The sequence below is a fragment of the Hyaena hyaena genome, unplaced genomic scaffold (assembly GCF_003009895.1).
Source record: "Hyaena hyaena isolate Hyena2069 unplaced genomic scaffold, ASM300989v1 scaffold_393, whole genome shotgun sequence".
In the NCBI taxonomy this organism is placed as follows: domain Eukaryota; kingdom Metazoa; phylum Chordata; class Mammalia; order Carnivora; family Hyaenidae; genus Hyaena; species Hyaena hyaena.
Window position 1 is genome coordinate 1,168,565 of NW_024081025.1, and position 16,402 is coordinate 1,184,966.

A 16,402-nucleotide genomic window follows, 5' to 3' on the forward strand; every position below is an offset into this window, starting at 1 on the left:
TAATTACTTATTTCTCCTTATTACCATAGCATATTTTCTGTACCACCATCACAGAACATTAAGCTGTCTTGTACTGTCTGTCTTTCCTAAAAGGCTAAGAAGATTACTAAAAATAGGAATTACAGATTATCTTACTTTGTACATTATTGTTTCCAAAACATGAAAATTGGTTTTACATATACACATATTATAGATTCAGTTAATCAAGTAAACAAACAAAAACTAACCTTGTTCAGTTGTTCTTCCATTCCTGGTATCAACATTACACAAGCTACACACACTCCAACAAGCAAGAAAAGTGCATAGATCAATCTAGTTACAGTAGAGTTGTTTCCACTGGGACAGCATCGACACAGCAAACAAGGGGCACTGCCACATAAACATGGTATCTGGGAAAAAGAATATTAAATATCAGTACAGTTTAAAATGATACAGTGAAAATTTATGTTCCATCCATTCAAAAGAGAAAAAGACTGAAGTTAAATTACCAAAGAACAAAAGGATATGGGTCACACAGAATTATCCACAACCTATAAAACTTAGTCATTTCTGTGTAAAGATGGACTCCATTCAAACATAAAAGTGCCTGACCTCGGGAACCTGGGTGTCTCAGTAGGTTAAGTGTCCAACGTTTGATTTCAAACTCGGATCATGCTCTCAGTTAGTGAATTCAAGCACCCCACTGGGCTCCATCCTTACAGTGCAGGCAGGGCTCTCAACTCTCCTTCCCTTTCTGCCCCCCTCCCCCCTGCTTGCATGCTCTCTCTCTCTCTCGAAATAAATGAACTTTAAAAAAATTTTTTTAAGTGCTTGACCTCTGAATCAATAAAAATAAATCTGTTAAAATAACAGCAGAAAAATAGAATATTCATGATTACATGCCCATCTCTGGCTCTTGTCTTTTAGCCCCCAGATATATAGGTGAATTCACAAAATCCTGAAATTCTCAAATACCCAAAAAGAGAAAAAGAAGTGAACTGGCATCTATATCTTTTCCCTCTTCTTGAAAGGAAATGGTGGTAGTGAAAACAGTGAAGACTCAGGCTAATTTTCTCCAGTGGAACTCCACACTACACTAGTTGTATACCTAAGAGGAACACATTATCTTCCTCACCAGGAAAAATGAACACTGGTAAGGGTATTTACCAGTATTTCAGAAAGGGAAAGTGTTAAGTGTTCTCATAGGAACTCCCCATAACCTAGACTTCAAGAAGTTGGACAGACTATGATATTCTAGACCAACAGCCACAGCTCTAGGAGAAAAGTATCAGAAACCAGGAGTATGGTACAAGCCAGACACATTTGGAGCAACCAATATAAAATAGGAACAAAGCTGTTTATATTAAGCTTAAGTAAGACAGAAATAAAAATCATCGCACCTCTGCAAACATAATCTAACAAAAAATAAAAATAAATAAGCACACCCCTCAGGGGGAAGGGAAAAACAGGGTGGTGGTGGAGACATTTTAAGAATTCAATCTGAAACAAAACTCAGTAAGAAAAGGAAATTTTGTACAAGTGCTTCACCTGAACTACAAAAAAATAACAAAAAACAAATGAAAAGGAGAACTCAAAAATGAAATGTGAAAAGAACAAAATAAGATAAAAAGGAGACTGCAGGGTTAATTAAGCAAAGAAATAAGAGAAAATAAAACTTAAAAAATCATTAACTCTGAAAGAACAAAACAGACACACCTGAAAATAAAATCACTAACAGAAAAAAACTTGAGTTAATTACTATAAACTTAGGTAAAAATGGAGTCAACAGTGACTAGACTTACCCTACTGCCTTAATGGGAAAAAAAATTAAAACAACAGTTATCAGACAATTAACAACAGGCAATGCGCAACAATAATTCCTGATAGGAAACAATGTGAGCTCCATGATTAACCCATCTTTCTGACTGGGGAGAGGTTCCAGTGCAGGGAGCGGAATCCAAGCAGAGGCTAGCAGTCCACCTGAATTGAGGAGACTGAGTTGAGAGCCGGAACAGAGTTGAAGGTGAGTTTCTAAGGCAGAATCCTGAAGAGAAGAAAGCTACAACTGAGCTCTGGAAATCTGTAGAGGCTTCAGATTGAATCTGCAGTACCAATCAGTGCATTCATCTGAATAAATTACTAAAGGAGGGGGAAGAGTGGGTATTCCCACTAGCCATAGTGGAAAACCTTGTAATCCAGCAGACACGGAGTGATATAGGCTTTTACTTAGAAGGAGGAAAAAAATCAGCCATAAGACTAAAAGCTGCTCCAGTCTCACTTAACAAAGTGTAAAGAAAACATGAAGAAGGAAAAATTTTCTTCAAGTAACTCAACTATGTCTGAGAACAAAACCCAAGAATATTTTCTTTTCAGAATACAAGTATATCCACCATTCATCAAGGAAAATTTTACAATGTCTGACATCTAATAAAAAGTTGATAGCTATGCAAGAAAGCAGGAAAATACAACCTTTAATGAGAAAAAAAAACATCAAAATCAGCCTGAAAATAACAAATACGGCTGAATTATAAATAACTACATAAAAATATCATTTTTACTTTATTTCATATGCTCAAAGACAGGAAAAAATCAGCATGTTAAGAGACATGAAAGATAATTTAAAAGATCTATACCAAACTTGTAGAAATGAAAAATAAAGTAATCGAACCAAACAATACTAAAACACTGCAAAAAAAGATTAACAAAACTGAAGACACAGCAGAAGAAATGAGACAAAAATACTAGGACAAAAATGAACAAAGGATCAGTATTCTAAGAAAGCTTCAAGCAGCCTACTGTAAGTGAAATTAGAGCTTTTGAAGGAGAAATGAAAGAGAAGAGTCCTTCTGAGGTAATAATTGTCAAAATGTCCCCAAATTAAATCAAGATTATAAGTACACAGATCCAGAAGCACAATGAAAATTCTAGAAAAACAAGGTCGCTTTGGGTGATTCTTTATTCGGCTTGGGTCATGAGCTCATGGTTTGTGGGATCAAGCCCTGTATGGGCCGTGTTCTGACAGAGTGGAGCCTGCTAGGGATTTTCTCCCTCTCTCTCTATCCTCCCAATTTGTGTGTGCTCTCCGTCAAATAAACATTAAAAGAAAAAAAACAAAAAAGAAAATCTAGGAAAATACACATGATGGCAAACACACTAAACTTGTATCATAATCAAACTGTTTAAAAACAACCATAAACAAAAAAATCTTTAAAAAGCAGGCAGAAAAATTAAGTCATATTATATACAAAGATCTCAATTCTAGTAAAAAGAATTGTGCAAAAGTACTTTTAAAAACACCATAAATGATAAAATCTCATACTCCACAAGTCTCTTTCAAAAATTAATGCAAAATAAAACCATTTTCAGACAAAGACAAAAGAATCCAAAATTAGCAGAACTAAACTACTATAAATGTTCAAGGAACTCCTTCAAGCAGATGGAAAATTATACCAGACAGCTGATCTATGATACCAAAAAACTGGATCTATACAAAAGGAATGAAAAACAATGAAAATGGGAAATGTATGTGTTTTTCGTATATAAAAAATTACTTTAAAGGATAATTTTCCTTTGAAAACAAATAATAGTAATGTATTGTGCAAGGTTATAACAAAGGTGGAAGTCAAATGTATGATGATTATAAGTAGTATGCAAAAGGACACTGAACTATACCACTATAAGGTTCTTAAATTAGAAATAAAGGGATATTGTAATAAGTTGAAAATGAATACTATAAACCCTAAAGTGACCTCTAAAAAACCAACACAAAGAAGTAGAGCTAGCAAGCCAATGGAAGTAAAACAGAATACTAAAAGAAATGGCTAGTAAATGTAAAATATGGCAAAAAAAAAAAAAAAAAACTAGAGAAAAGGGATAATGAATAGACAGGACAAACAAAAAATAGATGGTTTATTTAAACCCAAACATAATCAATAATCACACAAAATGTGAATGGCATAAACACTCCCACTTAAAAAGGCAGAGACTGTCACACTGGATAAATATTGAGATCCAACTCTATTCTACAAGAAACCTACTTAAATATAAAAATGCAAACAGGTTAAAAATGATAAATAAATAAATATCATGCCATGGTAGTACCAGACAAAACAGATTTCTGAGCAAACAATTTTACCAAGATTAAAGAGGGACACTTCATAATGAAAAGGGACATACATGGAGATTAATGGGATGTTCACAGAGGAGACCTACAATCCTAAATGTTTCTACTCTTAGTAAGAGAACTTCAAAATATATGAAGGGAAAAACAATAAAACTGAAAAGGATAACAAATAAATTCACACTGATGTTCTCTCATTAAGTAGCACAACAAAAATCAGTAAGGATATAAAAACTTGTACAACATTATCAATTAACTGTGCCTAACTGACATTTAGAGTATATTCAATCTAACCAGAGCACAGCACAAATTGTTTTCCAAATGTAACTAGAGCACACAGAACACAACCAAAACAGACCATATTCTTGGCCATAAAACAAATCTCAAATTGCAATAAACATAAATGTTTCAAATCATACAACAAATATGTATTCTAGGCCCACAGTGGAACTAACTTAGAAATTAGTAATAGAAAAAAATATCTGAAAACTAAATGACACTTTTTTAAATGTTTATTTATTTTTGAGATGGGGCAGGGGAAAAGAGAGAGAGAGAGAGAGACATACAATCCAAAGCAGGCTCCAGGCTGCGCTCCAAGCTGTCAGCAGAGAGCCCACACGGAGCTTGAACCCATGAAGCATGAGATCATGACCTGAGCCAAAGTCAGATGCTTAATCGACTGAGCCTCCCAGGTGGCCCCTAAATAACACACTTCTAAGTAATTCACAGACAAAATATATCAAAAGGAAAATAACTTTACATTCATGAAATGCACTGAAGCATCGTTCAAAGGAAATTTACAATACTAAATGACATTAGACAAAAATAAAGATTTCAAATCAGTGATCCGAGCTTCTACCTTAAAAAAAAAAAAAAAAAAAATCAAACAAACCCAAAACAAAATAAGGAAAATAATAAAGAGAGACATTAGGGAAGTCAAAAGCAGAACAAGAAAATCAGTGAAACCGATTTTAGAAGACCATTATAACTGAGATACAGAAGAGCAAAAGTAAACACAAAAATCATGAATATTGGAAATGTGTGAAGACAACAAATACAGATTCTAGATGCATTAAAATATTATAAGGGAACAGTATGAGCAATTTTATTCAGTACCTTAGATAAAGTGGACAAACTAAAAAACCCAAACTGTTAGAAATCATTCAATAAGAAATATATATAATCAATAGCCCTGTAACTATTTTGAACTCTTCCAGGATCCGTAAGAGAGTGAGAATATAGGGTAAGTCGCTGCCCCCAAGACTGGAGACAGGCAAATACAGGGAGCCATAACTTATCAAACATAAGGAAAGGGAAATACTCAATGCCAGTCCTTGTTAAGCATCTTTTCCCACCTAGGAGGAAGAAAAAGCCTAAGAAACAATTGAGAAGCTCACAGTCCAGAAACAGGCTCACTAAAGGACTATGGCCTAATCATAGGGCTGTGGAACACTTTCTTTCCCAAAGACCTCACCACAACATGACCAAAGCCTAGTTACAGCAGTCCCTTTTACCCAGTACAGCATGTCCAACAATAAAGAAAAAGTTACAAAGCACAGCAAAAGGTAAAAAACAAATAAACATAATTTACGGAGTCAGAACAAACATCAAAACCAGACATGAAAGGATGTTTGGAGTTATCAAATTAGGAATTTAGAATAACCAGGACTAAATATATTAAAGGTTATGATGGATGACGTAAACCATATACAACAATACACAGGCAATGTAAACTGAGAAGAATCCTAAGAACCAAAAAGAAATGCTAGGGATCAAAAAAACAAACAAACAAAACAAAAACAAAGAAAAACTGCAGTTGATGAGCTTATTAGTAGACTGGACAAGACTTGAGAAGATAATCTCTTAGCTTGAGGACACCTCCTCTCAAACTGAAAATGAAAGAGAGCAGAGAGGGAATAAAACAGAACAGAATATCCAAGGACTGTAGGACAACTAAAAAGGGGGAATAGACTGAGGATAGAAAAAAAGAAAAGGAACAGAAGAAATATTTGAAAAAACAATGACAGAATTTTCCCAACTTGATGTCAGAAGCATATGCCAAAAACCAAAACAAAAACCACAAACAAAAAATAAAAAGCTACACCTAGACACATCACTTCCAAACTCAAAAATAAAAGATAAAGAAAATATTTTGAAAGAAGCTGAAGAAAACACAACTTACCTATAGAGGAAAAAGAGAAGATTATATCCACTTGTCCTCAGAAGCCATGTAATCAAGAAAACAATGCAGTGAAATATTTAAAGTGTTGAAGAAAAGGGTTCTATACTGTGAATTATCCTTCAAAGGTGAAGAAGAAATAAAGACTTTTTCAAAGATTGAGAGAATGTGTTGTCAAATTGTAGACCTGCCTTGCAAGAAATGTTTAAGGAAGTCCTTTAGAGACAAGAAAATAGAAGTCAGATTCTAAATAAGAACATCAAACATAAAATAAAAACTTTATCTTATTCTTAATTGGCCTAACAAAGAAGAGTTTGTTTAAAAATCTTAAGAACACTATATTCAACTATGTATGCATACATACGCACCTCGTGTATACACATGCTGATGGCTAACCAAAAAAGTACATCAATTACTAACATCAAAAATGAAGGAGAGGATGTCACTTTAAATCTGTTGGTCATCAAAAGGATAATAAAAGAATGCAGTCAACAGCTACATGTCCACAAATCTGATAACCTAGATGAAATGAATCAATTCCTTGAAAGGCACAAATTGCCAAAATTCACATGAGACAACCTGCTAAGTCAATATCTGTTAAAGAAACTGAATCAATAATAACTTCCGGGGCACCTGGGTGGCTCAGTCAGTTAAGTGTCCAACTCTTGGTTTCGGCTCAGGACATGATCTTGCCGTTCATGAGCTTGAGCCCCACATCAGGCTCCATGCTGACAGTGTGGAGCCTGCTTGGGATTCTCCTGTCTCCCCTGCCTCTGCCCCTCCCTCTCTCTCTCTCAAATATAAATAAATTAACTTAAAAAAAAATTAATAACCTTCCAAAACAGAAAGCACTGGACCCAGATGGATTCACTGGTGACCTCTACTAAACAGTTAAGGAAAAAACAAAAAACCAAACCAAACAGTTCTCCGAAATCCCTTTCAGAGGACAGAAGCAGAGGAACACTGCCTAACTCACTGTATGAGACCAGCATCACTCTAACAACAAAACCAAAGACTTTATAAAAAATGAAAACTACGTATCAGCATCTCTCATGAACACAGATACATAAAATCCTCAACAAAATACTAGCATATCAAATCCAACAATGTATGAAAAGAATTATACATCATGAGCAAGAGGGATTTATCCCAGGTTTGTAAGAATGGTTCAACATTCAAAACTCAATTAATGTAATCCATCACATCAACAGGCTTAAAAAAAAAAAATGGATCACAACAAATGCAGAAAATCTATTTCACAAAATCCAACACTCATTCATGATAAAAATTCTCAATAAACTAGAATGAGGGGAACTCCCTCAACTTGATAGATCAACAAAACACCTATAGTTATATTTAATGGTAAGAAAATTGAAACCTTAACCATTAATATCAGGATGTTATTACAAGGATGTTTCCTCTTACCATTCCATTTCAACACTGTACTGGAAGTTCTAGCTAATGCAATTAACACACACAAAAAAGGAAATAAAAGGTAAACACACTGGGAAAGAAAAAATAAAATTAGCTTTGTTCACTGATGACATTATCATCTATGTAGAAGATTCAAAAGAAATGACCAAAAAAAACCCTCAAGAAAATCTTAGAATAAACAATTATAGCAGGGTTGAAGGATACAAGATTTATAAACTAAAGTCAACCATGTCCCTATATATCAGCAATGAAAAAGTGAAACTTGAAATTAAAAAATACATTTTAGGTGTAAATGTAAAACAGTACATATAAGATCAATAGCAGAATCCCCCCCACACACAAAATTCTGAAGCAAAATGAAAGAACTGAATAAATGAACAGACATTCCACATTCACAGATTAGGAAAACAATACTGTCAGGATACCAATTCCTCAAACTTGATCTATAGATTCAATGCAATCCCAATCAAACTCCCAGCAAGTTATGTGTAGATACTGAGAAACTGATTCTAAAAGTTCATAGGGAAAGACAAAAGACCCAGACTACCCAACAAAACACTGAAGAACTAAGTTGAAGGAATGAAACTACCAGACTTCAAATTTATTATAAAGCTACAACAGTATGGTTGTACTACAAACTAGTATGGTATTGTCAAAGCAAGGGAGAAAAAAAAAAATCAATGGAAACAACATAAATAGCCTCATATAAATAAAATCAACTAATCTTTGACAAAGGTGCAAAGGCTATTCAATGAAGCAAAAATCGTCTTTTCAACTGTGCTGTAACAACTGGGCATCCACAAGTAAAAATAATCTATCATTCTAGACACATATCTCTCAGTCTTCCCCCAAATTGACTCAGAATGGGTCTTAAATCTAAATACAAACCATACAACTCCTATAATACAGGAAAAAGTCCAAACGACTTTGGGTATGGTAATGATTTTTTTCAGATAACACCAAAGGCATGATCCACAAAAATAAATTATTGTTAAGCTGGTCTTCATTAAAATTCAAAAGATTCTGCTCTGCAGGTACACCTAGGTGGCTCAGCTAAGTATCCGACTTCAGATCAGGTCTTTAATATTCTGGTTCCTGAGTTTGAGCACCATCACTAGGCTCTCTGCTGTCAGCACTGAGCCTGCTTTGGATCCTCTTTCTCCCTCTCTGCCCCTCGCCCGCTTGTGCTCACGCTCAAAAATAAAACATTTAAAAAAAAATTTTTTTTTAATTCTGTTCTGCAAAGGTCAATGTCAAGAGAATGAAAAGACAGGCCAACTGTATGAAACTTTGCAAAAGACACACCTGACCGTAAAGGAGTATTATCCAAAACATACAAAGAACTCTTAGTATGCCAACAGTAAGAAAACAAATAGGTCAACAGACATATAGATGGAAAATTAGCATATTTCATATACATATGGCAAATGCATATTAAAACAAGATATCACTACATATCTATTAGAAAGGCCAAAATCCAGAACACACATTAACACCAAATGCTGATGAAGATATGGACCAATAGTGACTCTCATACACTGCTGGTAAGAATGCAATATGGTAAAACCACTTTGGAAGACAGTTTGACAGATTATAAAACCGAACATATGCTTGCCATACAATCCAGTTAAATACCAAGAAAACCTCATGTCCACACAAAAACCTGCACATGAATGTATACAGTAACTTGATTCATAACTGCCCAAACTTGGAACCAACAAATATGTCCTTCAGTAGGTACTGTGGTACATCTGAATAATGGCATATTATTCAGTGCTGAAAAGAAAGGAGTTCTTAAGCCATAAAAAGACAAGGAGAAAACTTCAATAGATATTACTAAATGAAAGAAGACAACCTAAAAAGACTACATCTTGTATGATTTCAACTGTATGATATTCTGGAAAAGGCAAAACTATGGAGACAGTACGAAGATCAGTGGTTGGAGTGGGTGGAAGGATGACTAGACAAGATACAAAGGATGTTTTGGGCAGTGAAAATACTCTACATGCTACTATAATAGTAAATACATGTCATTACACATTTGTCCAAACTCACAGAAATGTCCAACACCAAAAGTAAACCATGATGTAAACTATAGATCCCCTAAGGAAATGAAAACTAAAACCATAATGAGTGACCACTACAGACACAAATGTCAAATCTGACACACAATGTCAAAATCAAACTCGTAATACCAAGTATTGACAACTCTTTTGGTTAGTGGGAATGAAAATTGGTACAGCTATCTTGGAAACCAGTTTAGTAGTTTCTTATTAAGTCAAATGTATGCTCATCATGTTGCTCAGCAATTCCACTGCTATATATTTTACCTAAGCAAAAAAGAACTTAAGAGTCACACAAAAAACCTTTATGGTAATGCTTATAGCTACTTTATCACCAAAATCTGGAAATGCCCTTCAACTGGTACATGGATAGGTAAGTTGTAGTACATCCAAGCAATGGACTACTATGCAAAAATAAAAACGAACCACTAATATACCACCATGAATAAATCTCAAATGAATTATACCCAGTAAAAAAAAGCCAGACTCAAAAGGCCCTATGCTGTATGATTCTATTCATATGCCTTTCTGGAAAAACTCTGGAGACAAAACAAAAACAAAAAAACAGAGGTTTCCAAGAACGGGAATAACAGATTTTTTTAAAGATGGAAACTGTTCTGTAGTTGTTACATAAGTATAGGACTTCTCAAAATTCACAGACCTGTATATTACAAAGTGTAAATTTCATGTAAACTATATCAACTAAAAACATTGACAAAAGTAGAGAAATAATATAGAAGGAAAACAAAGATAATATAACATGAAGATAACTAATTTCCTCAAAACAGAAAATCATCTAAATAAACAAAAAAGACATTCAAGGATAGACTACAAGAAAAACTTTCCAAGAAGAAATGAGTATGTATTTTCAAAAGAACACTATTATCACACCTGTCAGATGGCTAATATTAACAACTCAGGCAACAACAGATGTCAGTGAGGATGTGGAGCAAGAGGATCTCTTTTGCGCTGCTGGTGGGAATGCAAACTGGTGCAGCCACTCTAGAAAACCTCAAAATACTAAAAATAGAACTACCCTCAAAAAAGATTTAGAAATGGAGATTCCTCAAAAAATTAAAAATAGAACTACCATATAACCCAGCAATTGCACTACTAGGTATTCATCCAAAGGATACAGGAGAGAGGTTTCGAAAGGGCTTATGCACCCCAATGTTTACAGCAGCACTATCAAAAACAGCCAAAGTATGGAAAGAGCCCAAATGTCCATTGACAGATGAATGGATAAAGATGTGGTGTGTTACAGGGCAATCAAAAAGAATGAAATCTTGCCATTTGCAACTACATGGATGGAACTGGAGGGTATTATGCTAAGCAAAATTAGTCAGAGAAAGACTAATATCATTATGACTTCACTCATGAGGACTTTAAGAAACAAAACAGATGAACATAAAGGAAGGGAAACAAAAATAATATAAAAACAGAAAGGGGGACAAAACATAAGAGACTCTTAACTATAGAGAACAGAGGGTTGCCGGAGGGGTGGAAGGGGGATGGGCTAAATGGGTAAGGGGCATTAAGCTTGTTGCATTATATACTAACTTGGATGTAAATTAATAAATAAATCATATATATGTATATACAAAAAAAGAACATTATTTTCCAGAAGAAAAAGTGATACAAGATTTAAAGTCAGACATACTTGACCAATTTCAAAGACAGGTAAAAACCGTTCAAATATCCATGCAAAGGAAAAAAAGTCAATAGAACATGTGAGAGGTGTTGGGAGGGAGGGGATACCAGGAGGCAGTTAGACAAAACAGAATTCACAATAAACAGTATTAAGTTCTGAAGGAAATGGGTATAATAGGTATACTATAATACTGGTAAACAAGGCCTCACCAATGTAAAAGATATTTTTAAATAAAAAAGAATTTAGGGATTTCAGCATCTGTGAATTCTTCAAAACTCTAGCTGATGATAAAACTTAGTCAATTAGACGACATATCAATTAAAAAAAATTGGGAAAAGCCCTGGCTAAAAAGAAATGCTTTGAGCTTTGAAATCACAGTGGTTCTCAAAATGTAGTAGGCATCAGAATCACCTCAACAGCTTATTAAAATAGAATGCTGGGCCCTAGTCAGTGTTTCCAATAGTTCCCTAGTGCGCTGATGCTACAGAGTCTAGGGAATACACTTTAAGAATGACTTGTTTAGTTCTATGACTAAATAACTAGGAGAACTATGCTTATAATACATATTGATCACACATAAAGTAGAATACAGAAAGATTCTGGTTAAAGATGGCAGATTAAACATGTGAATTCACCCATGCTTCCTTTAGAAATACCAGTAAAATTAAAAAAATAAAGGGCTTTAAAAATTTTTTAATATTTTATTTATTCTTGAGAGAGAGAGAGAAACAGACAGACAGACAGACAAAGAAAGAGCATAAGGGTCACAAAATCCGAAGCAGGCTCCAGGCTCTGAGCTGTCAGCACAGAGCCCAATGTGGGGCTTGAATTCACAAGCCATGAGATCACGACCTGAGCTGAAGTCAGACACCCAACTGACTGAGCCACCCAGGCACTCCACAAAGGACTTTTTTTTTAAAAGTGGTAAATTTAGAAATAAACTTAAAAGGTCAAAGACTTCCAGATTAATTCTGGGTTTTTTTTTTGACCTTTCAAGGCCTAGAAAGTTGAATTATAAGCCATCAAATGAAAAAGTTAAGCAATAAAATTTGTAGAGAAAAATTCTCAAGTAGAACTGGACTTGGTGGCACCAGGTAGCCTCCATAAATGAGGCAGAAGGTAGAGGTACAAACAGAATTCATTAAATGCTTTTTTTAAGAGCAATTAAAACTCTGAGGTTTCATTCCATTTTTTACTCTGGCCAACCAAAGAGGATAAAGTAGAATTTCTCAAGTCTGGCAATACTGACATTTTGGGCCAAAAAATTCTCTGTTGTGGGGGAAGGAGGGGAGGTCCTGTGCACTGTAAAATGTTTAGCAATTAGTTACTCTGCCCTTTACTCACTAGATGCACCTCTCACCCCAAAACTGGACACAAAAAAATGTTTACAGACACTGCCAAATGCACTTTGGGGGTCAAAACTGTGCCCAGTTGAGAACCACTGCTGTAGAAATATCTCAAGAGAAATCTTTTTAGGAAATTCTCCTGATGAAGAAATGCTTATTTAACATTCAGGAACTCCTTTGCTTTTATTTTTCACTCGTTAAATTCAGTAAAATTTCAATTTAATGCTTTAATTTAGCATGCTACCATTCCTAAAAAAAATATTTTTGTCCATTTATCCATGTGTATATATGCATTGAGAGAAAAGGAATGTTATTGGTAGTGGCATTTTTGTGTGTGTAAGATTTTAACTTTCTACTCTGCTGTGTTGGACTATTCATGGTGACGATGAATCATTTCTGCAAAAACAAGTCATTGTACTAAATAATAAAAATCTAGCTGAGGCAGACAAATAGGCAGGCAGTAATCACTGGCTCTTTCTTCTTAACTACATTAGATATCTTAGGTAAAAAAAAAAAAAAAAAAAGATGGCTATTGTATATAAGGTCCAGTAATTCAAAAAAAATCAATTCTAGTCATTAACACCATTGTTGAGATTGGGGTGGAGAAAAGCACTGAAGTAGGCATAAATTTTGCTGGTAACGTAGTTACAGGATTAGGTGGGAAGTCCACAGATATTTGAATGCATAACACAGTCACTAATCAAAGAGCCAGCCGTACATGAACCAAGGATTATGATCAATCCAATTCTAGGCCACTTGGCAAAAAAACAAAACCAAAACAAAACAAAAACCCTCAAAACAAAATAAATGTTCCAATACAACAGTATTACATATATTTTTTGTGCCTTTTTCATAGTTTAGAAATTTTCTACAGCTGTTTTATAAATCAGAGAAAAAACTTTACAAAAACTAAGCCTGAAGAAACGAATAAAATTTGTTTAACTGCGTTTTAACTAATTGTTCCAATTTAATTACTTGAATATTTTTGAAAATCTGAATAATTCTAAATTTGTCAAAGTCTCTAAGTAAATAAACACTGACTACTAAGACTGTTGAAAAAAATACATTTGTATAAGGCAAAGTCCCCTTCAATTGATATCAAATTACACTAAAATTGAACAATTCAGGAAGAGACAGAAACACCAGGAAGGAAAGGGGAAAATATGGCCAGAATTGCAGACTACAGAGTCAATTCCCAGACTGGCCACAGTAATCTAGAACACTGAAAGATCAACCTTGGGCATCTAGCATATCTGCCACAGACCTAATTACTGGAAGATAAGAAAACTGCCTCCTGTTACTATCTTTCCAGTATACCTTGTGACTGAAGTGCAGTCAAAATTTTATCAGTTTTGTAGTCAATAAAGGTGAAGAACTAAGTTGTAAAAACATTAATAGGAATATAGTGTTTCTAGACTGCTCACTAAAGTGATTTTCTGATTTAAAACAAAACAAAACTTAAAACATTTTTTTTTCCTTCTGTAACCATAATTGTCCTTGAGGCAGAAAAGGTTGTTCATCAAGGTTCTGGAGATGAGAACAAAATGGAAAGTATGAATCCCTCCCCTTTAAGTCTTTACTATATACAAAAAACATGCCAACTTGATAAATGGACAAAAATCTGACTTCACAAATCACACAATCCTCCCCCCACCATGAAAGCAATGTTTTAACATTTATTTCATAAAACAATACACTATACCTCTTTTGTATTAGACAACAGACTCAGGTAGATTCTCCAGTTTCTTATTGAGATTTAAAAAAAAAAAACTGGTTTCCATATCCAATACAGAAAGAAATACGTAGAACATAGTCAAGAGAATGGCCTGCGTTGAAATAACAATCTCCATGTATTATTTTATTAAAGTTTAACTTTTACAGTTCAAGAGGTATCAGAAATTTCCGGGAAAAAAAAGCGGCGAGGTATGTAAAAGAATAAAAATTCTGGCCGATGTATATAATGGGAGTCATTTGGAACGTCAGACAAGTGTTGAAAGTGGAATTTAGAAATCACAGATTAAAGAACTATGACTTGAACGCAAATATCTCGCCCCAAATCACATATAATTTATTAACTGTAATATTAATTTGCTGTTTATATTTGCGGGTGGTGGTGGAATGATTTTCTTAAACTTTGGTTTATTTGAACCACCTAAATCCAGAAATTGTGCCACTATAATGAAAAATGGCTTCACCTTAACAATGTTATCTATTTAAAATGCAATCCAAACCTAACTAAACATGATATTCCAGATTACACGAGCATGCTTTATGTCAAAAGGCACAGGATTTTTAATATCACGGAGCTGACCAGCTTTTAGAGATACATATATTATTACTTGAGAAATACAGTAATTTCCCTCTACCATTTAAGGCTGAGGATCAAGCCACAGAGCTGGAACTAAACTGTGTTAGCTTGTCAGTATTACCGCCAGGCTGCCCCAAATAGCCTGCACTTAATTGTAGTCGGCCCCACAGAACAAAGAGGCCAACATGCCTCCAGGGATGACAGTGCTGCAGTCTGAGGTCGCTGGGAATGTGACGAAAAGAGATGGGGTACTCCACGGAATAGGCCTAAGACCTTTGTAGAGATGCCCTACGCAGACATACAAACACACAAAAAGATCAAAAAAGAGCCTGGAAGAATGGGGAGTGGCTTTCACGAAAGACCGGGGTGTTAGGGGAAGACTACCAGCTAGCTCTCTTCGCTTCTCCCATCGAGGTTCTCTTCCCATCTCCACTTCTCTCATCGCCACCCGTGTCCGCTCTTCGCAAGACTCAGGGCCCTAAAGTTGAGCTGGATGACTGCGGGAAACAGAAAATGGGGACGGAAGGCACTCCCTCTTGGGTGGGGTACCACGTTACCGACGGGCCGCGTCCAGCCCAGCTCGGGTTCCCTTCTCTTCCACCTCGTAAGCTTAGCACCCCGAAGGCCACTAAAAACCTTCTTACCCAGCTCGCCATGGAGCACAGTCCCAAGACGTTCCCCATCTCCGCAACGTCGCAGGAGCCGTGGAGGGCGACAAAATGGAGACAGTATCTCTCCACCCTCTCGGGCCTTATTTACTATCTGCGAGCTACTTCCGGCGCATAATCCACCCCGCCCCTTAGCTTGCGTCACTTCCTTTGAAGCCGGCGTTAGGTGGGGTGTGGGAGGATGTTGTGTTAAGATTGCGCGTGCGCATGCGTGGAACCTGGCGAGGTACTCTACAGAGCAGAATCTTTTAATACCGTGGGCATAAAGTATCTGGCCGATGAAGCCTGACTGTAGTGTACCACATTAAGAAAACGTGGGGAAAACTCACCTTTACTTAATATTTATTTGAATTTGAGTTAAGTAGAGGCTGAAGTAGTAGTTAATGATTTTGCCCTCGTCCATTAGACGAATTTCTCACTGCTCCTGGAGAGTTGCTTTCTCTTTCTCGGTGCTCATCCGTTTATTCACTTATTTCTACTGTTTGCACGTTTGCGTCTTTTCCTTCCCAGTTACTTTGTCAGGCATTACTGCAGGCCACTGCCTGGGACAAATTTTAATGGGATATGTCTTCATTTGGGTACTTAACAGTTCCTCGTATCGCTTCTTTGCTGTTGACGTGCATTTTAATTTTTTGTCCAATTAAGATGTTACAG

At 35.5% G+C, this 16,402-nt stretch overlaps 1 protein-coding gene across 1 annotated transcript in view; it reads right to left on the minus strand.

Annotated features, from left to right (window-relative positions):
• SERINC1 (serine incorporator 1) overlaps positions 1 to 15,845 on the minus strand; it is a 34,339-nt gene extending 18,494 nt beyond the window's left edge. Inside the window, exons 1-2 of the mRNA XM_039251518.1 lie at positions 15,725 to 15,845; positions 228 to 389 (exon numbers count right to left, since the gene is read on the minus strand). Coding sequence (XP_039107449.1) covers positions 228 to 389; positions 15,725 to 15,763 — 201 coding nt within the window. The 5' untranslated portion in view covers positions 15,764 to 15,845. The remainder of the gene's footprint in view (positions 1 to 227; positions 390 to 15,724) is intronic.
• Between the last annotated feature and the right edge of the window lie 557 nt (positions 15,846 to 16,402).